At 46.2% G+C, this 15,632-nt stretch overlaps 4 protein-coding genes across 7 annotated transcripts; 2 read left to right on the top strand and 2 right to left on the bottom strand.

Moving 5' to 3' along the window:
* The first annotated feature begins 30 nt into the window (after window positions 1-30).
* On the top strand, window positions 31-2,402 carry LOC6545096 (regulator of chromosome condensation). The gene is made up of 4 exons (XM_015157773.2): window positions 31-348; window positions 409-466; window positions 547-1,246; window positions 1,309-2,402. Exons 3-4 carry the CDS (start codon window positions 583-585, stop codon window positions 2,190-2,192), a joined length of 1,548 nt encoding a protein of 515 aa, XP_015013259.1. The 5' UTR covers window positions 31-348; window positions 409-466; window positions 547-582; the 3' UTR covers window positions 2,193-2,402.
* A 106-nt stretch (window positions 2,403-2,508) lies between these two features.
* Window positions 2,509-8,984, bottom strand: LOC6545199 (motile sperm domain-containing protein 2). Of its 4 annotated transcripts, XM_001972009.3 has the most exons (7): window positions 8,492-8,910; window positions 7,336-7,821; window positions 7,040-7,263; window positions 4,500-4,572; window positions 4,146-4,249; window positions 3,750-4,082; window positions 2,509-3,688 (listed from the first exon to the last, which is right to left on the bottom strand). In XM_001972009.3, exons 1-7 carry the CDS (start codon window positions 8,580-8,582, stop codon window positions 3,506-3,508), a joined length of 1,494 nt encoding a protein of 497 aa, XP_001972045.3. In that variant the 5' UTR covers window positions 8,583-8,910; the 3' UTR covers window positions 2,509-3,505. The 4 variants fall into 4 exon arrangements, with proteins under 4 accessions (XP_001972045.3, XP_026833967.1, XP_026833966.1 ...); XM_026978166.1 differs by lacking the exons at window positions 7,040-7,263; window positions 7,336-7,821; window positions 8,492-8,910 and adding an exon at window positions 5,759-6,120; XM_026978165.1 differs by lacking the exons at window positions 7,040-7,263; window positions 7,336-7,821; window positions 8,492-8,910 and adding an exon at window positions 4,897-5,149.
* Window positions 8,985-9,136: 152 nt separating this feature from the next.
* LOC6545198 (motile sperm domain-containing protein 2) lies at window positions 9,137-10,655 on the bottom strand. Its single transcript, XM_001972008.3, has 3 exons — window positions 9,977-10,655; window positions 9,422-9,907; window positions 9,137-9,353 (listed from the first exon to the last, which is right to left on the bottom strand). Exons 1-3 carry the CDS (start codon window positions 10,062-10,064, stop codon window positions 9,202-9,204), a joined length of 726 nt encoding a protein of 241 aa, XP_001972044.1. The 5' UTR covers window positions 10,065-10,655; the 3' UTR covers window positions 9,137-9,201.
* Window positions 10,656-11,588: 933 nt separating this feature from the next.
* LOC6545197 (xenotropic and polytropic retrovirus receptor 1) lies at window positions 11,589-15,045 on the top strand. The gene is made up of 6 exons (XM_001972007.3): window positions 11,589-11,822; window positions 12,237-13,425; window positions 13,597-13,791; window positions 14,004-14,173; window positions 14,341-14,583; window positions 14,790-15,045. The coding sequence occupies exons 1-6, from the start codon at window positions 11,754-11,756 to the stop codon at window positions 14,937-14,939; spliced, it is 2,016 nt and encodes a 671-aa protein (XP_001972043.1). The 5' UTR covers window positions 11,589-11,753; the 3' UTR covers window positions 14,940-15,045.
* The last annotated feature ends 587 nt before the right edge of the window (window positions 15,046-15,632 follow it).

The following is a 15,632-nucleotide window of genomic DNA, read 5'->3' as shown; positions in this document are numbered from 1 at the left end:
CGCCAATCGGTTCGCACACTCGCTAAAGAACTTTGAACCGACGTTCTTAGTTTGAGCTCGCGCTACGTTCGCTACGTTGGCAATGTTATCGATATACCGAAATAAACAAATTTCGGCTTAAAGCAGCCGGGAAATTATGTTTTAAAATTTCCAAGCGCCACATCAAAAAATGAAAACAGGCAACACACCTAATTGAAGGCTGAACAGCATTCTAATCGATCGATAGCCGCAGAAGAAACCCAAAAGTGTACTCGCTAATAGCTAGATTCGGCGTGGAAATCGCCAAGTCCCACAGCACCAAACTGAAGGCCAGCTGCAGCCGCTTCCCGCGCATTTCCTTCAATCCAGGTAGGTCGCATTGCGATACGCTTGCATTTGGTGTTTTCACTCGCCTGCAAACCTCCGTAGCAACACCTCCAGACAACGTGGAACTCCCGCTGAACCAGAGACCGGTATTATTTCCATTGTGAGTGTGGGCAAGCATTAGCTGCATCCCCGGCGTCCCTAACCTTATATATTATAAACACACACACACACCATTTCCAGTTTCGGAGACCAAAAATTGTGTAAATACAAGCTAAAATGCCGCGCAGAAAGGCCCTGACTAATAACAACAATGCCGGCGAGTCGGAGCAACAGCCTCCAAAGGCGAAGCGCGCCAGGATCGCTTTTCATCTGGAGCTGCCCAAGCGGAAGACAGTACTGGGCAACGTGCTGGTCTGCGGCAACGGGGATGTGGGCCAACTGGGTCTCGGCGAGGACATCCTGGAGCGCAAGCGTCTCAGCCCGGTGGCGGGAATCCCGGATGCCGTGGACATATCCGCCGGAGGCATGCACAACCTGGTGCTGACCAAGTCAGGGGACATTTACTCATTCGGTTGCAATGATGAGGGCGCTCTGGGTCGCGACACCAGCGAGGAAGGCAGCGAGGCCAAGCCGGAACTGATCGATTTGCCCGGCAAGGCCTTGTGCATTTCGGCGGGAGACTCGCATTCCGCTTGTCTGCTGGAGGATGGCCGCGTCTTTGCTTGGGGTTCGTTCCGGGACTCTCATGGCAACATGGGCCTCACCATCGATGGCAACAAGCGTACGCCCATCGATTTGATGGAGGGCACTGTCTGCTGCAGCATCGCCTCGGGCTCCGATCATCTGGTCATTTTGACCACTGCCGGAAAAGTCTTCACCGTGGGCTGCGCTGAGCAGGGACAACTCGGCCGGCTGTCGGAGCGTTCCATCTCCGGAGAGGGTAAGTCTCGCCATTCACATAGCTTAAAAAATCTGTATTTAAACAAAAAATGCAACCCACAGGTCGCCGAGGCAAACGCGACTTGCTGCGCCCCACCCAGCTCATCATCACGCGTGCCAAACCCTTCGAGGCCATCTGGGCCACCAACTACTGCACATTCATGCGCGAGTCACAGACAGAGGTCATCTGGGCCACAGGGCTGAACAACTTCAAGCAGCTGGCCCACGAGACTAAAGGCAAGGAGTTCGCACTGACGCCCATCAGGACGGAACTCAAAGATATCCGACATATTGCCGGCGGTCAGCACCATACTGTCATTCTGACAACAGACCTTAAATGTTCCGTGGTGGGTCGCCCGGAGTACGGTCGCCTGGGACTGGGCGATGTCAAGGATGTTGTGGAAAAGCCAACGCTTGTGAAGAAGCTGACCGAAAAGATTGTGTCCGTGGGCTGTGGCGAAGTCTGTTCCTATGCCGTTACAGAGGATGGCAAACTGTATTCCTGGGGCTCAGGCGTCAACAACCAACTGGGCGTTGGCGATGGCGATGATGAGCTCGAACCGATCGTGGTTGTCAGCAAGAACACGCAGGGCAAGCACATGCTGCTCGCATCTGGCGGTGGTCAGCACGCAATCTTTTTGATCAAGGCCGATAAACAGGACCAGAAGGAGAATGTTCCCGTGAAGAGTCCAGTGTCTGGTAGCAGCACCAGTAAAAAGGACAAGACCCCGCCGCAGGATAGTGCCGACAAGGAAGCCGATAATGCAGATAAGCAGGAGCAGAAGGAAAATTTGCCGGCGAAGGCGTCCACCAGCAGCAGCAGCAAAAAGAACAAAACGCCGCCCCAGGATGATGCCGCCGAAGAGGTCAAAGAGGAGTCTGCTCAGGAACCGACTCCCAAGAAGGCCAAGAAGCCGGCTGCCAAGCGAGGCGGTAAAAAAAAATAAGATTGAGTATAAATACGCTGACTTTTCCAATTTGTTTTTGGTGACACTAAGTTACAAACCCGTACGCTTACCCTACGCTTAAGGAATGTTTACTCATGGCCCAGATTCGTAAGATAGATCGGAAGTTTTGCTTATTGTACGTTGAGATACACGAACTGAATGATGTTAAGTTCTTATTATTTTGATCAATAGATGCCCGCTTATATCTTACATGTCTGCCTAACGACGAAAACTTCTTTATCAACTCAACTAAATGTTTATTATAAATATTCGTTCGGAATACGAAACCTTAGTAAATTTGTATTTGAACGCAAAATGAAACTAAATGAGATTTATTTACAAACTAATTAACTTGAATACGACACAATGCATCAGGATTTACAAAGACATACATCCTACTCACAGTGTATTATAAATTCTTGGCTCAGGTGGAGGAACGGGGATTACCGGCAAAAAGCGACAAAACATAGGGAGTAAGCACGGGACACCATTTACTCGAGTAATACCAGGAAACACGAAATTGTTATTCTTATACAAAAATATGTATTTGCTGGGTGGTTCGATTTGCATGGAAGGGAAACGTCTTAAAACTACCTTTGAAAGCAAAGGTGTACAAATATTCGGAGAATCCAGGAATAATATATGGAACTTCTCTCTTAGCAAAGGAAGACCAGGCTAATTTTATGCATTGAAGTCCATTGAAGTATGTAAGGCTTTAATATTTGTCGTTCATACCTGGCAAGGGTCAAAATGGATTATTAAAGTACAGAATTGTACAAACTGCATTTTCTGCTTGACAAATCGAACCACCCTGGCTCGCATTGCTGTGGGTTTTGGCTTCACTACGAGTAGTAACACGGCTGACGATTCCCTCTGCCTGAGTCGACTGTGGCTAGGGAGGTGGCTATGGTAGTGGTGGTGGTGGAGTTTCCGCCGTAGTTGCTGCCCAGGTAGAAGCTTACGAACAAGATGCCGCACAGCAGCGATAGCGAAAGAACGACGCGCACCAGTTTCCTTGCGAATGCGATGAGTCCTAGCAGATGGCCGCCGGCAGCAACGCCGCCCAGCTGTCGATCACCAGTGCCCTGACAGTTGAGACACAGCTGCAGATGCGCTTGGATCAGGGCCTCCAGGCACTCGCCATCGAATTGGTCCATGTCATCGGCACAGTCCAGGCCCAGATTCATTAAATCAACAGCACAGGCACAGTTCTCCAGCTCTGGACAGTCGCAGTCGTGTTCGTTATTGTTGTGGGTATCGCGAGCGGCAATGTGTAGCTCCTGCCTGGTCAGATTACACGGTGAAAGTAAATATTATTTGCGCTTGGCGCACGAATACGCAGTTGCCTTGGGACAGGTAGAGGCGTGCTGGCCCATTTGCTGGTACATTAGAAACCCGAAGCCGGCAAACAACAGGAACAACAGCGCCAGCGTAACATATTGCAGGTTCTGGGTGAATGCCAACTGGCGCTCCATTGCCGTAGCTGGATCAACGTTCTGTTATGCAAAATTATTAGTATATAAATGTATTCTCGATTTACGGGGTTTGGATACTTACAGCACCAGACTTCTTGCTACAGTCCATGCTGCCCTTACTGGACTTGTTTGCGCAATCTAGCGGCGCTTTGGACTTGCTCTCCTCGAAGCGACAGACCAACCGATGCTGCTCCACATCTTCAGATGTGGGGGATTTGCTCCGCCACAGCTCGGTCACATCGGCGCCACCGCATTCACCGCCTGGCGCGATCATGGCCATCACCAGGAACTTGTCCTTGCCTTCACTCAGCGTGTGCTCCGACTTCAGCCAAATGTTGATGAAGGTCTCCTGGTTGGGCTGGATAATGCCGCAACGTGGTCGCACACGGAACTTCTCCGGCGATGTTGTTTGGATCTGCAAGGGTTCCGAACGATGGATTAATCTATATACCAGATTGTGTGTGTTGATTTTACCCACTTTGTACGTCACTGCCGATGTGGCAATTGCCTTGATGGTCATAGTGGCCTCCGCATTCTTGGAATTAAAGTTGACGAATTCCTTGGAATTAATATGCAACATGCCTGATCAAGGAAAGCCCTCTTGGTATTAATTCGCAGATTTTTTTTTCAAATTTCAATTTTGGGTGGAACCAAAAAATTTTGTTTATATGGGGATTACGAACTAAAATGAGGCGACTTGGTGCTACGATGTGTGTGTGTACATTTGTGACATAATGAGCAGTGCAGATTAATGGAAAGTCGATTGTTTATAGACCCCTTTATGTCTTCCACACTTTTTAGAGGCGTTGGGGGGTGAGGGGTGATTTCTTACCTTCGGATGGAGTGTGCATCTCGTTGATGTTAGTTTCCTTGATCACCACGGGAGCGGAATCGACAAAGGTGACCTGCCGATAAAAGAGAACTCGTTCAAATGACCGTCTTTTGGATGGCAGATAGGATGGTTTGGTGGCGCCCTTCTCATCAGCCGCCTCGAACGTGCTTTTCTGTGTCATTTTCAGAAGGGCCTCCCCAGTATTCTGGGCACCCTTGAGCTGGCATTATTGGCGAAGGTTCCACTCGAACTGGAGGGCGCTGGGTGAATTGGTTTCATTGGCTCTGCAGCCGGATGTGGGCTATTCTGTGCGAGACTGACACATCACATATGCATTTGGGAACATGGGTTTTATCTGGATGCTTTATCTGCCCTCCGGATGCAATCGGAAACTCACGTAATTGAAACGCCCTGCCTCAGACATTGGTCACATTTGCCAGTTTCCACACACAGTTTATATCCGTAATCTGATTCAAGATCTAAAACATAAAGGCAAAGCAGTTCTTTTGGGTCCTCGGAGATTAGGTCTGCAACTAATTTGCATCCACCAAAACATGAACACTTTTATACAGCTGGCAACCCTGAAACTGTGGATTTCCTGGCGTGGCATTAGGGATACTTGAAAACGCGTTAGTAAATTTGTTTATATTCAACTGTGTCTAACGCTGTTTTGAATGTTATTTTTCGATGAGATATTTGAGCTATTAATTATATTTTTTAAAAGGAAGACTTAAACACATGCGTAAAAGTAATCAACTCCGCGGACAACTGTATTGCCACTAGTAAAATTTGTATAGCTAACACTACGAATTTCCGAATTTTAATTTGCCCTTTAAGCCGGACTTTACATTTGATCGAAATGAACTAGTAAAATGAACAACTAGTTCATTTCGATCGCATCGCGGTACAGATACAAACTCCAATTGGCACTTTAAACAATTCATTCTGCTTAACTTCAACTGAACAAACAACAGTTGTCATTTTCAGCACCAAACAAAAGAAATTATGCATGATGACTTCATCGTCTTGGATGGCAAGTGAAATGGGATCCGACTCAGATTTGTTGTGCTTTTGCTTGGAACTCCACGTAGCGCACACATGATCATTATGATTCGCCGGATTAAGTCAAATACTGTGGGCTTTTCAATGGTTTATATATGATTTATTGATTCTTATAAATGACACGGATTTCTTAAGCGCAATTTAATGAGCATGAAACACAAAACACATTCTTCATACACACATACAAACACACATACCCTTGGCATTTCGCTGTTATTGCTCACACTTTGAGTAGTGAATATCAATTGGTACGATAACAATGCAGTTTCCACTTATGCTTGCTCCTTTGTTAATAACAATTACAGATTGCAAATGTCCATGACGATTAGCACAAGTATGAGACAGAAACGAATGTAAAATGCGGCTGCTTTCCGGATTTCTTGTGACTAGTTCGCGCAAAAGTGAAAATACAACTGAATTGAAAGCACATCAAAAAGCTCGCTCCGTCCCTGCTGTCTCGCTCACACTCGATCAGCTTCTTCCAGCTGCTGTTGCTGCCGCTTCCGTCTGGCGTAAAATGAACTGCAACTATAAATGAAATGAAAGTGTCAAAATGAAAGTGAAATGAGAGGGGGAGAGCGAGAATGAGATGAGAGTGCATTAGAATCGATGACGTCGTGTGGGTGTGAAAGAAATGCCGGATAATATTCGCTCTGGGAGTCATTTACACATACACTATACGGTACACATACGACACAAGACACATAGACAAGACACACACATAGAACCTCCCATAATCCCTTTGGCAATGTGTGTTCTACTTTTTTCGGGTCAACGCTTCGGGGCCTCGAGAACTGACCATTAGCCAGTGACCCCAGCCAGAAACCGAAAGTTTAGCAATATGTCAAATAAAAGACTATAAATAGCTAGTACAATGTTCTGCCCATAAAAGCGTGGGTGCACTGCGAAAAAATTAGTTCAGGGGAAAAAGTCTAAAAATGTTTTTCAAAGTTACGCAAACTGTATATAAAACTAGCTTAATATATGTCCCACATTTATTTAAATCATTGTACCTATCATGATATTTTAAAGATTTCTGCAGCTGCGCCTAAAAGCGTGCTGTACTTTTGCACGATTTATACTGAAGATTGGACAATATATTATATTTGAAACTCTGAAACTTGAAGCAAAGTGAAATGGTGAACGATAAACTATTTTTGCCTAGCTTAAATATTTCCCCCAGTGCACCAGGACAAACCTTCGCTGGGGCAAGTCCAGTGGTCAGTTGGGGACAGGCAACTCACGCAGGACACGCAAACAGCGCACCCTAAATCAATACGTCCCAAGAATGTGAATCAATTATGGTGGAAAGCGCTGTAAGGCGGTTCGCGTGCCGCTTTGGAAAAAGCAATTAGGCGACCGAGGGACCGACTGCTTCCGGGTGCAGCCGTGTCACAAGGACACTCCCCACAGGCGAATTGCGCTCGAGATTTGGTCTCTTGTGGGTGGCAGTGGTAGCCACTCACCCACTAACTTACCTTTTTGTCCGCGAATTGCTCATCATCGCCGGCATTGGCAGCCACCGGTTTGGAAATAACCTTTTTAGCCTCCGGCACAAAGCTAAACTCGTAGTTATCCTCTCCACCCCAGCTGGCCAAGCAGTTGCTCTTGGTAATGTACTGGCTGATGTCCTTTTTCGATATCATTTTTAAAATCTCAACTGCTTTGGGTGGCAGCAGTGCCTTGATGACCTTAAAAGCAGCTAGAAAATAAGCCGCAAAAGGTCATGCTCATGGTCAATGTTCAATGGAAAAAGAGGCTAAATACTACTCACCATTTAGCACCCAGGCCAGTTCGAATACCAAAATGTAGTTCAAGGTATTGGGATAGTACTGCTTAAATGTCTCCACAATGCGTTTAACAAAGTCCAGATCCATGGTGGCCAAGCCAGTGCCGGCCATGTCGAAGAATATGGTCAACTGGGTCAGATGCCGCTCCCTCTGGGTTCTCTCCACCCAGTACACCACGATGCGGATGAGCTCGTCCAAGTTCTTGGACTTACTGTGCAGCTTAACGCGGAATATCAATAGCGGCATGGCATCCACATCATAGTTGTGCACGAACACCGATCCCTCCTTTAGATACTCCTGGTTCAACTGGCTCTCATCCAGATCGTTGGCCCCATATGATTGACGCCAGGCACAGGTTTCCCACAGCTTGGTAAAGGAGGCCTCCATGTCGAGATCATGCATTTCCAGAAACCTTTGGAGCCACAGATGATCGTTGCGAATGCGATCAATATCGGTTGGGTGGAAAGGTGCTGGCAGCGAATCATGTAAAATAATAAATAGATTACTGGAAGTGGAATTGGAATCTTATCTGCGCTTATTTATAGTTAATGTAGATAATGAAGTTTTTACCGTTTGTAACAATGCTCTTATCTCTGCACTTGCAATGTTTAGCCTGTGCAAATCGGTTTTAATCGTTGAATACATAAAAGGTAAATTGGACACGATAGGAATATGATTACTAGGATTAAGTGGAAGTAGTGGTTGTAGATGAAACAAACAATTGAAACATATAATCTGTTCCCACTTCTATTCCATTTCAATTCGGTTTTGTTTAACCTTTGACCAGGTACTTAGCCTTGTGCCGCTGACTGTCAGCAGTTCGGAAATCCATACCCAATTCTATATATGGTAATTTAGGAAGCTATAGCTGTGGTCCCAAGTTCAAAGCTTTCGTTTGAGTGCACTTGGAAAAGGCAGGGCTGTGTGAATTATTCAGCTACTAATTGGAGAATTTGCAGTACAAATAAGACAGGGTAAATGAATCATAAGAGCAAACTATTAACCCAACACTGCTATATATCTGGTAATTACGGAATAAAACCTGCCATCTGTCATAAACCAAAGCGCACACAATATATTAGACAAGCTAGTTAACGAACCTTGCACTTTGTATCCGTCAAGTGCTTGGGATTATCTCACCTGCTGGGGGTGATGAGGCATATTTGCTATTGAACCTTTCGCGCAGCTCCTCGATTTGCTGGGGGGATACGTCCTTCACCTTGATGCCCATGCTGCCAGCTAGTTAACGCACTCGTTCTCAACCAAACTTGTGGCAAGACTGAGCAATCAAGTTGAATTCCAATTCCAATCGCAAGGGGCAATGCGGTGCTCCTATCGCTTGGCGCCTAATCGGAAATCCACTTTCACTGCGATTAGATTGGCTAAACGGGGAGCACAGGTGAAGGTACAACAGGTGGAGGTACTTCAACGGGAGCCACTGAGCGATCCAAGTGCGTTCCACGAGCGTGTGCGGCTAACTGAACAGACGACTAACGGAGTCGCCAGCGGCTATCCACGATCGGTAGATATAGATACGTATATCGCTTCGATCGTTGGCAGTCATCCGGCGTGTAGCTCGAATGTGGAGCACCAGGTTCTGCGCGGCACTATAATGGGCCTCCCAAAAGGGCAGCCCACCCACCTCCCACCAGCGAACTGCCGCAATGGAACGTGATCGTGTGGGGGCATGCCAGTTGCATTACAATTAGGCCCAAACGCTCGAGTGTTTGTAGTGCGGAAAGCTTTGCAAAGCTTTTCGCTGGTGTAGTAAAAACAGCCGCGAAATATGGTCAATAAATATCGTATTATTATTTACACTATTTAACAAAGTTGTTGGACAATTCCATTGTTCAGGCGAATTTGTAAACGTAGTCGTCATTACCGCCCCAGATTTTCAGGCAGTTATCCTTGTCCACATACTGATCGATGTCCTTTTTGGTGGTCACCTTCAGGATCTTCAGAGCTTCGGCGGGCAGGAAGGTCTTCACAATTTTAAAGGCAGCTAACAGAAACACAGAAAACCACCCTATCAACATACTGATCCTTAAGGTATAACAATTGCTTACATACCATTCAGCAGAAAAGGCAAATCATGCACCAGAATATAGTTAGGCACATAGGGATATTTGGTCTCGAACACTCCGATAATACTCTTGATGAAGTCCAGGTCCAAGTTGCTCAGACCGGTGCCAGTCATATCCATGAAAATGGTAATCTTATCCAGGCTACTGTCCCGCTGCAATCGCTCAATCCAGAAGACAAGGATTCGCAGTAGGTCCTCCTGATTTCGGCTCTTCGAGTGTTTGTTGATGGTGAGGATCAGCAGGGGCTTTCCGTCCTTGTCCTTGTTGTGCACAAAGATGGAGCCGTCGTTCAAAAACTCCTGGTTAAGGTTCTGCTCGGTGATGTCATAGACTCCGAAACTTTTCCGCCAGGCGAGATTGTCCCACAACCTCGTGATGCACTTCTCCACATCACAGTCATAGACCTGCAGAAGCTTGGTGATCCAAAGGTCACTGTCCGTAATTCTCTTCAGATCGTTGGGATGGAATGGTTCTATTTTGGGATTGTATATACATAAGTATATACTAGATTAGAAGTGATTCTTTGCCTGAGTTAGCTTACCTGCTGGTGGCTCTTTCTCCACTTTCTGCAGAATGCTAGTCTTGACTTGACTGATCTGCTCTGGAGTCGGATCCTGATCGGAAGGCATGTTGCTGGCTGGGCTTGCGGGAACCAATTGAAATATCCCCCGCAGTGAGCTTCAAATTTATATCAATTTCTTATCTCCCCTTTTGACTATTTCAGCTTATTCCAAATTTCCGAGTTCTGGGGAAAGATTTCCTAATCTGGGAGCGGGATGACTGGCCTGCGAGCAGTCTAATCATCGACTGACAGCAAACTCTGCCCCAAAACGCTCGTCGTTCCGCTCGCCGAGAGCGTTTCCATTTGTTCTCCAACTGTGCTCTGCTTTTCAGACGATCACTTTAAATGCCTCAATGCGGGTGGGGGCACTGGGAGGGGTAACCGCATGCCTCCCGTTCTTTAATCAATATTGGAGCCCGCAGAAAGTGCGGGGGGGCAAAAAGTAGGGGCCCCCGTCAATTGCGATAAGCGGCAGAATCGGGGAACTGGCAATGTTTATGGGGTTCGTGCAGTCGACTCTTCAGGAACTTGGTTTTTATGACTCTAGCTGTGGTTTTCTTTGCGATATATGACGTATCCACTGGCTTCCTATAGCCATGTATCTATCGCATTTAGCTGTGGAAATTCCTTGTGGCTTGCCTGGATTCGATGTAGCAAGCGAAGTCTACTGGGCTCGATTATTTCAGTTCAATTGTCAGCCGCTGATTGCGGTGGCTGTAATTGATATCAAATAGCAACGGTCATGGCTTAATAACAGTAATTTCTTTTTTTAATTAGATCGATTTATAATGGCACATATGTATTTCTAAGCTAAATTAAACCACATTTTAATCTTATCTACCTGTATTTCATTACCCAGATAGAGGGATTAAAGGTGTGCTATTCGAAGATCGCAAAACTTGCATTGTTTTCTCATCGTTACGCGTTGATATTTTGCTGTCTGAATCATTTTTGCATTTGCATATTTTAAGAAAAGATATGGCAAAAATAACTAGTTTTAGGTATTCAAACCACTGGTATTGAGACACTGATTTTTTTATAATTAATAACAGCCATTGTTCGAAATACATTCTTATCGATATTTACACATCAGAAAACCAATCCCGTCAACGATGCCGGTTATTACAGCCCATAATTAACATTAGCCCATTAAACATTTATATATTTTTTTCAGATATAACGTAATTAAAGTTAGCAAGCCTAAGTAAAAATAAGCATTTGTTTTAGTCAAATATAAATATACAAAATATATTATACAATTTGTATATTTTACTGAATGCCCACAACAGTGGCTTATTTACTGACTTTTTCTTAATGGGCGTTACCAATTATACATAAAACGGATTTTAAAAATGATATATTATATACAGTGTGCGCTAAAAATCAATCAATGCTGTTTAATAAATTCTCATAAATTATGAATTGACTATTTAATAAAATCTAATCATTCTGAATCTGAATATGTGTTGCGCCTTTGTTGTTGTTGACATTGAAAACGGATGAGAGGCAAGAGCTAACAATAACAAAACCGAAGCCATTTACATATCGAAAGCTCGATTCCTCGTATCCGAAGCCCCCGCCATTTGGACCGCCATCCCAACCAAAATCGACATCCAAGAACTTTCGCTGCCTGTTCTCTGCTGGCCCAGTTGTGATGTTTACGTGAAAACGTGCGTTTGGAGTGCGACCACATCCTCGCGATTTATCCGGATGCGGATGCAGTGCAGCCAGTTGTGAGATCCCCCCAATTCCCGAGATGAAGTTCGCCGAGCACCTGACGGCCCACATAACGCCCGAGTGGCGAAAGCAGTACATTAACTATGAGGTGAGTGCCTAAAATCGCCGTTCGAAGGTGCGGAAAAATATGTATCCGTGAGATACACGGACGAATGTGCTTTTCCCGCTGTCACTCTGCCAGCTGTGACGTCACGTGCCCCATCAGCTGTGGCATCCAACTGTCAAACGTTGGAGCTTTCAACGCGCATGCGCCCTGTTTATCGGCATTCTGTGTTTTGCTCTCCTCGGACGTAAACAAATACGAAGGGCTGGCAGGTTGGAGGAGCAGGAGATGCATAGATACATAGATACAGTGGGGGCCAAACGTATAGGTCCTTTGCTTAGAGGTTATATATATATTCGAACTATATGTAAAATTAAAAAAAACGCATCTGAAATAACATTTCAATGCAATATTATTGATAATCCTATTGGTCATACATTTATGTGTCATACTTTTTAGGAGATGAAAGCCATGCTGTATGCAGCCATCGAACAATCGCCCTCCGCGGAACTCGTGGAGCGCGAGATGGTGACCCGATACTTTGCCAAATTCGATGAGGAGTTCTTCCACTACTGCGACAAGGAGCTGGCCAAGATCAACACATTCTACTCGGAGAAGATGGCCGAGGCGACCCGCAAATATGGCAGTCTGCGCAGCGAGTTGACCGAGGCCCTGGAGATGGGTCACCCAAAGAAGCTGCCCGCCTGGAAGAGGCGCACGCCGCTGGGCAAGAAGAATGTGCCGGCGCGCAAGATACAGGATCTCAAGTTGGCATTTAGTGAATTTTATTTGGGGCTAATACTGCTCCAGAACTATCAGAACCTGAACTTCACGGGATTCCGTAAGATACTTAAGAAGCACGACAAGCTGCTGAGCGTGGACTACGGTGCACGTTGGCGCACGGATCACGTGGAGGCAGCCCACTTCTACACCAACAAGGACATTGATCGTCTGATCCAGGAGACGGAGCAGGCTGTTACCCAGGACATCGAGGGAGGAGATCGTCAGCGGGCAATGAAACGGTTGAGGGTACCACCACTGGGCGAGCAGCAGAGTCCTTGGACCACCTTCAAGGTGGGTCTCTTTTCCGGCGCCTTTGTGGTGCTCTTCATTACGGTTGTGATCGCTGCCATGTTCTACGGATTCGGAGAGAACTGGCGGGCCGGCATGAGGATGTTCCGTGCTCCGTTCCTCATCATCGAATGCCTCTTTCTTTGGGGCGTCAACGTCTACGGCTGGCGGTCGTCCGGCGTGAACCACGTGCTCATCTTCGAGTTGGATCCACGAAACCACCTGTCCGAGCAGAACATCATGGAGGTGGCATCCGTGTTTGGAGTTATCTGGGCCTGCTGCGTGCTGAGCTATATCTTTTGCGATCCACTGGGCATCCCACAGTATGCCGCTCCACTCTGCCTTTACACATTGATGGCTGCCTTCTTGCTGAATCCCACGAAGACGTTCCATCATGAGGCCCGGTTTTGGGCCTTGAGGATCCTCATTCGGGTCATCATGGCTCCGTTTTGCTTTGTCAACTTTGCGGACTTCTGGCTGGCCGATCAGCTGAACAGCATGGTGCCAGCTTTTCTGGATATACCCTTTCTGATTTGCTTCTTTGGTCGAAGTCCCACCTGGCACAAGGCTGGCAAGGGTAAGTACGAGAACTGGGTTTCCTTCCATTCCATGTGCATTCAATAAAAGTTCCTTTCCCAATTGTACTTAACAACTTTTCGGTTTCAAACATTGCAAATTGCATGCTGAATCGCTTAATTATTGACTACATGCCGATTAATTGGCCATCATTGTTTTGCTCATGCAACAGCTGGCAGCCACTGCGTGGAGTACGTGTCTCTGCTGCATCCCATTGTTGCCATTCTGCCCGCCTACTTCCGGTTCGCCCAGTGCATCCGCAGATACCGGGACACAAAGGAGTCATCTCCGCATCTGGTCAACGCCGCGAAGTATGCCACGGCCTTCTTTGTGGTTATATTTGCCCACAAATATCACACGACCACGGGTAAGTGGATTCATTATACGGTGCGTGAGTTCATTAGGGCACACCTACGTCAACGCAATTGCAAATATATGAGTACGAGTATACGTGTATACATTATACGTGCTATTTAGGGTCCAGTGCCCAATTAGTGCCGAAAATTCATGTAGATTGTATTTTGACGGTGGGGCACGTGCATCCCACCACCACTCACCCCATTGCCCTCTCATCCCCAGACACCTATCCGCTGTCCAAGGAGAATCCCTGGTTCTACTGCTGGATTACGGCGGCCATCTTCTCCTCCTGCTACGCCTACACATGGGACATTAAGATGGACTGGGGACTGTTCGACTCGAAGGCGGGCGACAATAGATTCTTGCGTGAGGAAATCGTTTATTCATCGACGGTGAGTCCGGACGGCTGGATTTCTTTGGCTTCTTTTTATTTTTGCTCCTACTTGGGGTCGGAGCAGGGGCAGACCCCACAAGTAATGGCCACGATAAATATTTGGGCAAACGGCACGTAAAACAATCTTTCAAAGCGTTCATTATCTGTGTTCTTTTCGGTGGCCAGTGGTTCTATTACTTTGGCATAATTGAGGATTTAATACTGCGCTTCAGCTGGACCCTCTCCATGAGTCTAATTGAGGCTGGCTACATTGAGGGCGATGTCATGATGACCATTCTCAGTCCCCTGGAGGTTTTCCGTCGCTTCATTTGGAATTACTTTCGGTTGGAGAACGAGCATCTGAACAACGTGGGCAAGTTTAGGGCTGTGCGGGATATATCGGTGGCTCCAATGGATTGCTCCGACCAGGTGAGTCTTGTTGCCACGCAACATAGGATCTTATACCTTTTGGGCTTATTTCAATGGGCTTTTGATTGGACAATAAGGCAAAGCGCTTAGCTCAAAGCTTACTAAGGCTATCAAATCATACCAAATGCAATTGAAATGTAAACAGCACACTATGCTGAGTGTAGCACTGAACTTAACCTTCACGATATCCTTCTCTTCGATTTCAGACCACGATTTTGCGCATGATGGACGAAACCGATGGCGTGTTGAACCGAAGGCGTGGAAAAGCCGCAGGCGGCAAATCCGCAACCAAGAAGAACAAACAGGAGCAGCGACTGCTCCTTCAAGGGGAGTCCATCGAGGACCTCTGCTCGTAGTTGGGTTACCCAATCAACAGCTCTCTCTCTGTGTGCACAAATTTTAAGTTTATGCCAATAAAGCACTTCAGCTGCATTTGCGGACACTGAATAAATGGTCCTGGTTTCAATTCCATTGGTTTTCACATCTGTGAGCATGAAAGTTGGAGCAACAGAATTTCTAGTGGTCATTTGTATACCACATTTGGTTGGTGTGTCGATGGCGATTGATGACGAGCAGTAGTTCAATTTTCGTGACAGTTGAACAATAAACGTTGGGTAAACTTTGCTTCTTTTTGGGTGCGCCCTTTCGGGTGCCTAAAAATACATGTTATGTTATGTGATGTCGATGGATTGTTGTGGTAGTCATAGCAAATTTACGAAAATGCTGTCATGCGGAATTATTGCTGACATTACAATGCATGCGAGGCACTGTGTTAGGTTTTGCTGATGTATTTCGAGCAGGAAAAATGGATGACCACCGATGAGAGAGAAACTGTCGTTTTATTTTTACTTCTTTTGGGCCTACTTGTTTTCCAGGAAATTTTATATGATTAAAAGAAATTCTGTATTTTGCATAATACATTTACAGGAAAATTCAGTGGTGGCTGCTGTTGACACACAAATTTAATGTATTTCACCGTGAAATTCCGTGGGGAGTTGAAAAGGTTTCGTTCACAGCTGCTGTGTATTGATTGATTGATTGATTGATTG

Source organism: Drosophila erecta, unplaced genomic scaffold, assembly GCF_003286155.1.
Source record: "Drosophila erecta strain 14021-0224.00,06,07 unplaced genomic scaffold, DereRS2 tig00000021-arrow-pilon, whole genome shotgun sequence".
NCBI classification, from domain to species: Eukaryota; Metazoa; Arthropoda; class Insecta; order Diptera; family Drosophilidae; genus Drosophila; species Drosophila erecta.
Note: the sequence above shows the minus strand (reverse complement) of the source record. Positions and strands in the feature narration are given on the sequence as shown.

What these genes read in the sequence shown, in the direction of transcription:
- LOC6545096 (XM_015157773.2), top strand. Translation starts at nt 583, where the DNA reads ATGCCGCGCAGAAAGGCCCTGACTAATAACAACAATGCCGGCGAGTCG. An exon ending in GCGTTCCATCTCCGGAGAGG is followed by an intron (nt 1,247 to 1,308) that starts GTAAGTCTCGCC and finishes TGCAACCCACAG; the next exon opens with GTCGCCGAGGCAAACGCGAC.
- LOC6545199 (XM_001972009.3), bottom strand. Translation starts at nt 8,582, where the DNA reads ATGGGCATCAAGGTGAAGGACGTATCCCCCCAGCAAATCGAGGAGCTG. An exon ending in TGCCTCATCACCCCCAGCAG is followed by an intron (nt 7,822 to 8,491) that starts GTGAGATAATCC and finishes ATTCGCTGCCAG; the next exon opens with CACCTTTCCACCCAACCGAT. An exon ending in AGCAATTCGCGGACAAAAAG is followed by an intron (nt 4,573 to 7,039) that starts GTAAGTTAGTGG and finishes TTTTATCGGCAG; the next exon opens with GTCACCTTTGTCGATTCCGC.
- LOC6545198 (XM_001972008.3), bottom strand. Translation starts at nt 10,064, where the DNA reads ATGCCTTCCGATCAGGATCCGACTCCAGAGCAGATCAGTCAAGTCAAG. An exon ending in GGAGAAAGAGCCACCAGCAG is followed by an intron (nt 9,908 to 9,976) that starts GTAAGCTAACTC and finishes ATCCCAAAATAG; the next exon opens with AACCATTCCATCCCAACGAT. An exon ending in TTTGCCTTTTCTGCTGAATG is followed by an intron (nt 9,354 to 9,421) that starts GTATGTAAGCAA and finishes TGTTTCTGTTAG; the next exon opens with CTGCCTTTAAAATTGTGAAG.
- LOC6545197 (XM_001972007.3), top strand. Translation starts at nt 11,754, where the DNA reads ATGAAGTTCGCCGAGCACCTGACGGCCCACATAACGCCCGAGTGGCGA. An exon ending in AGCAGTACATTAACTATGAG is followed by an intron (nt 11,823 to 12,236) that starts GTGAGTGCCTAA and finishes CATACTTTTTAG; the next exon opens with GAGATGAAAGCCATGCTGTA. An exon ending in CAATGGATTGCTCCGACCAG is followed by an intron (nt 14,584 to 14,789) that starts GTGAGTCTTGTT and finishes CTTCGATTTCAG; the next exon opens with ACCACGATTTTGCGCATGAT.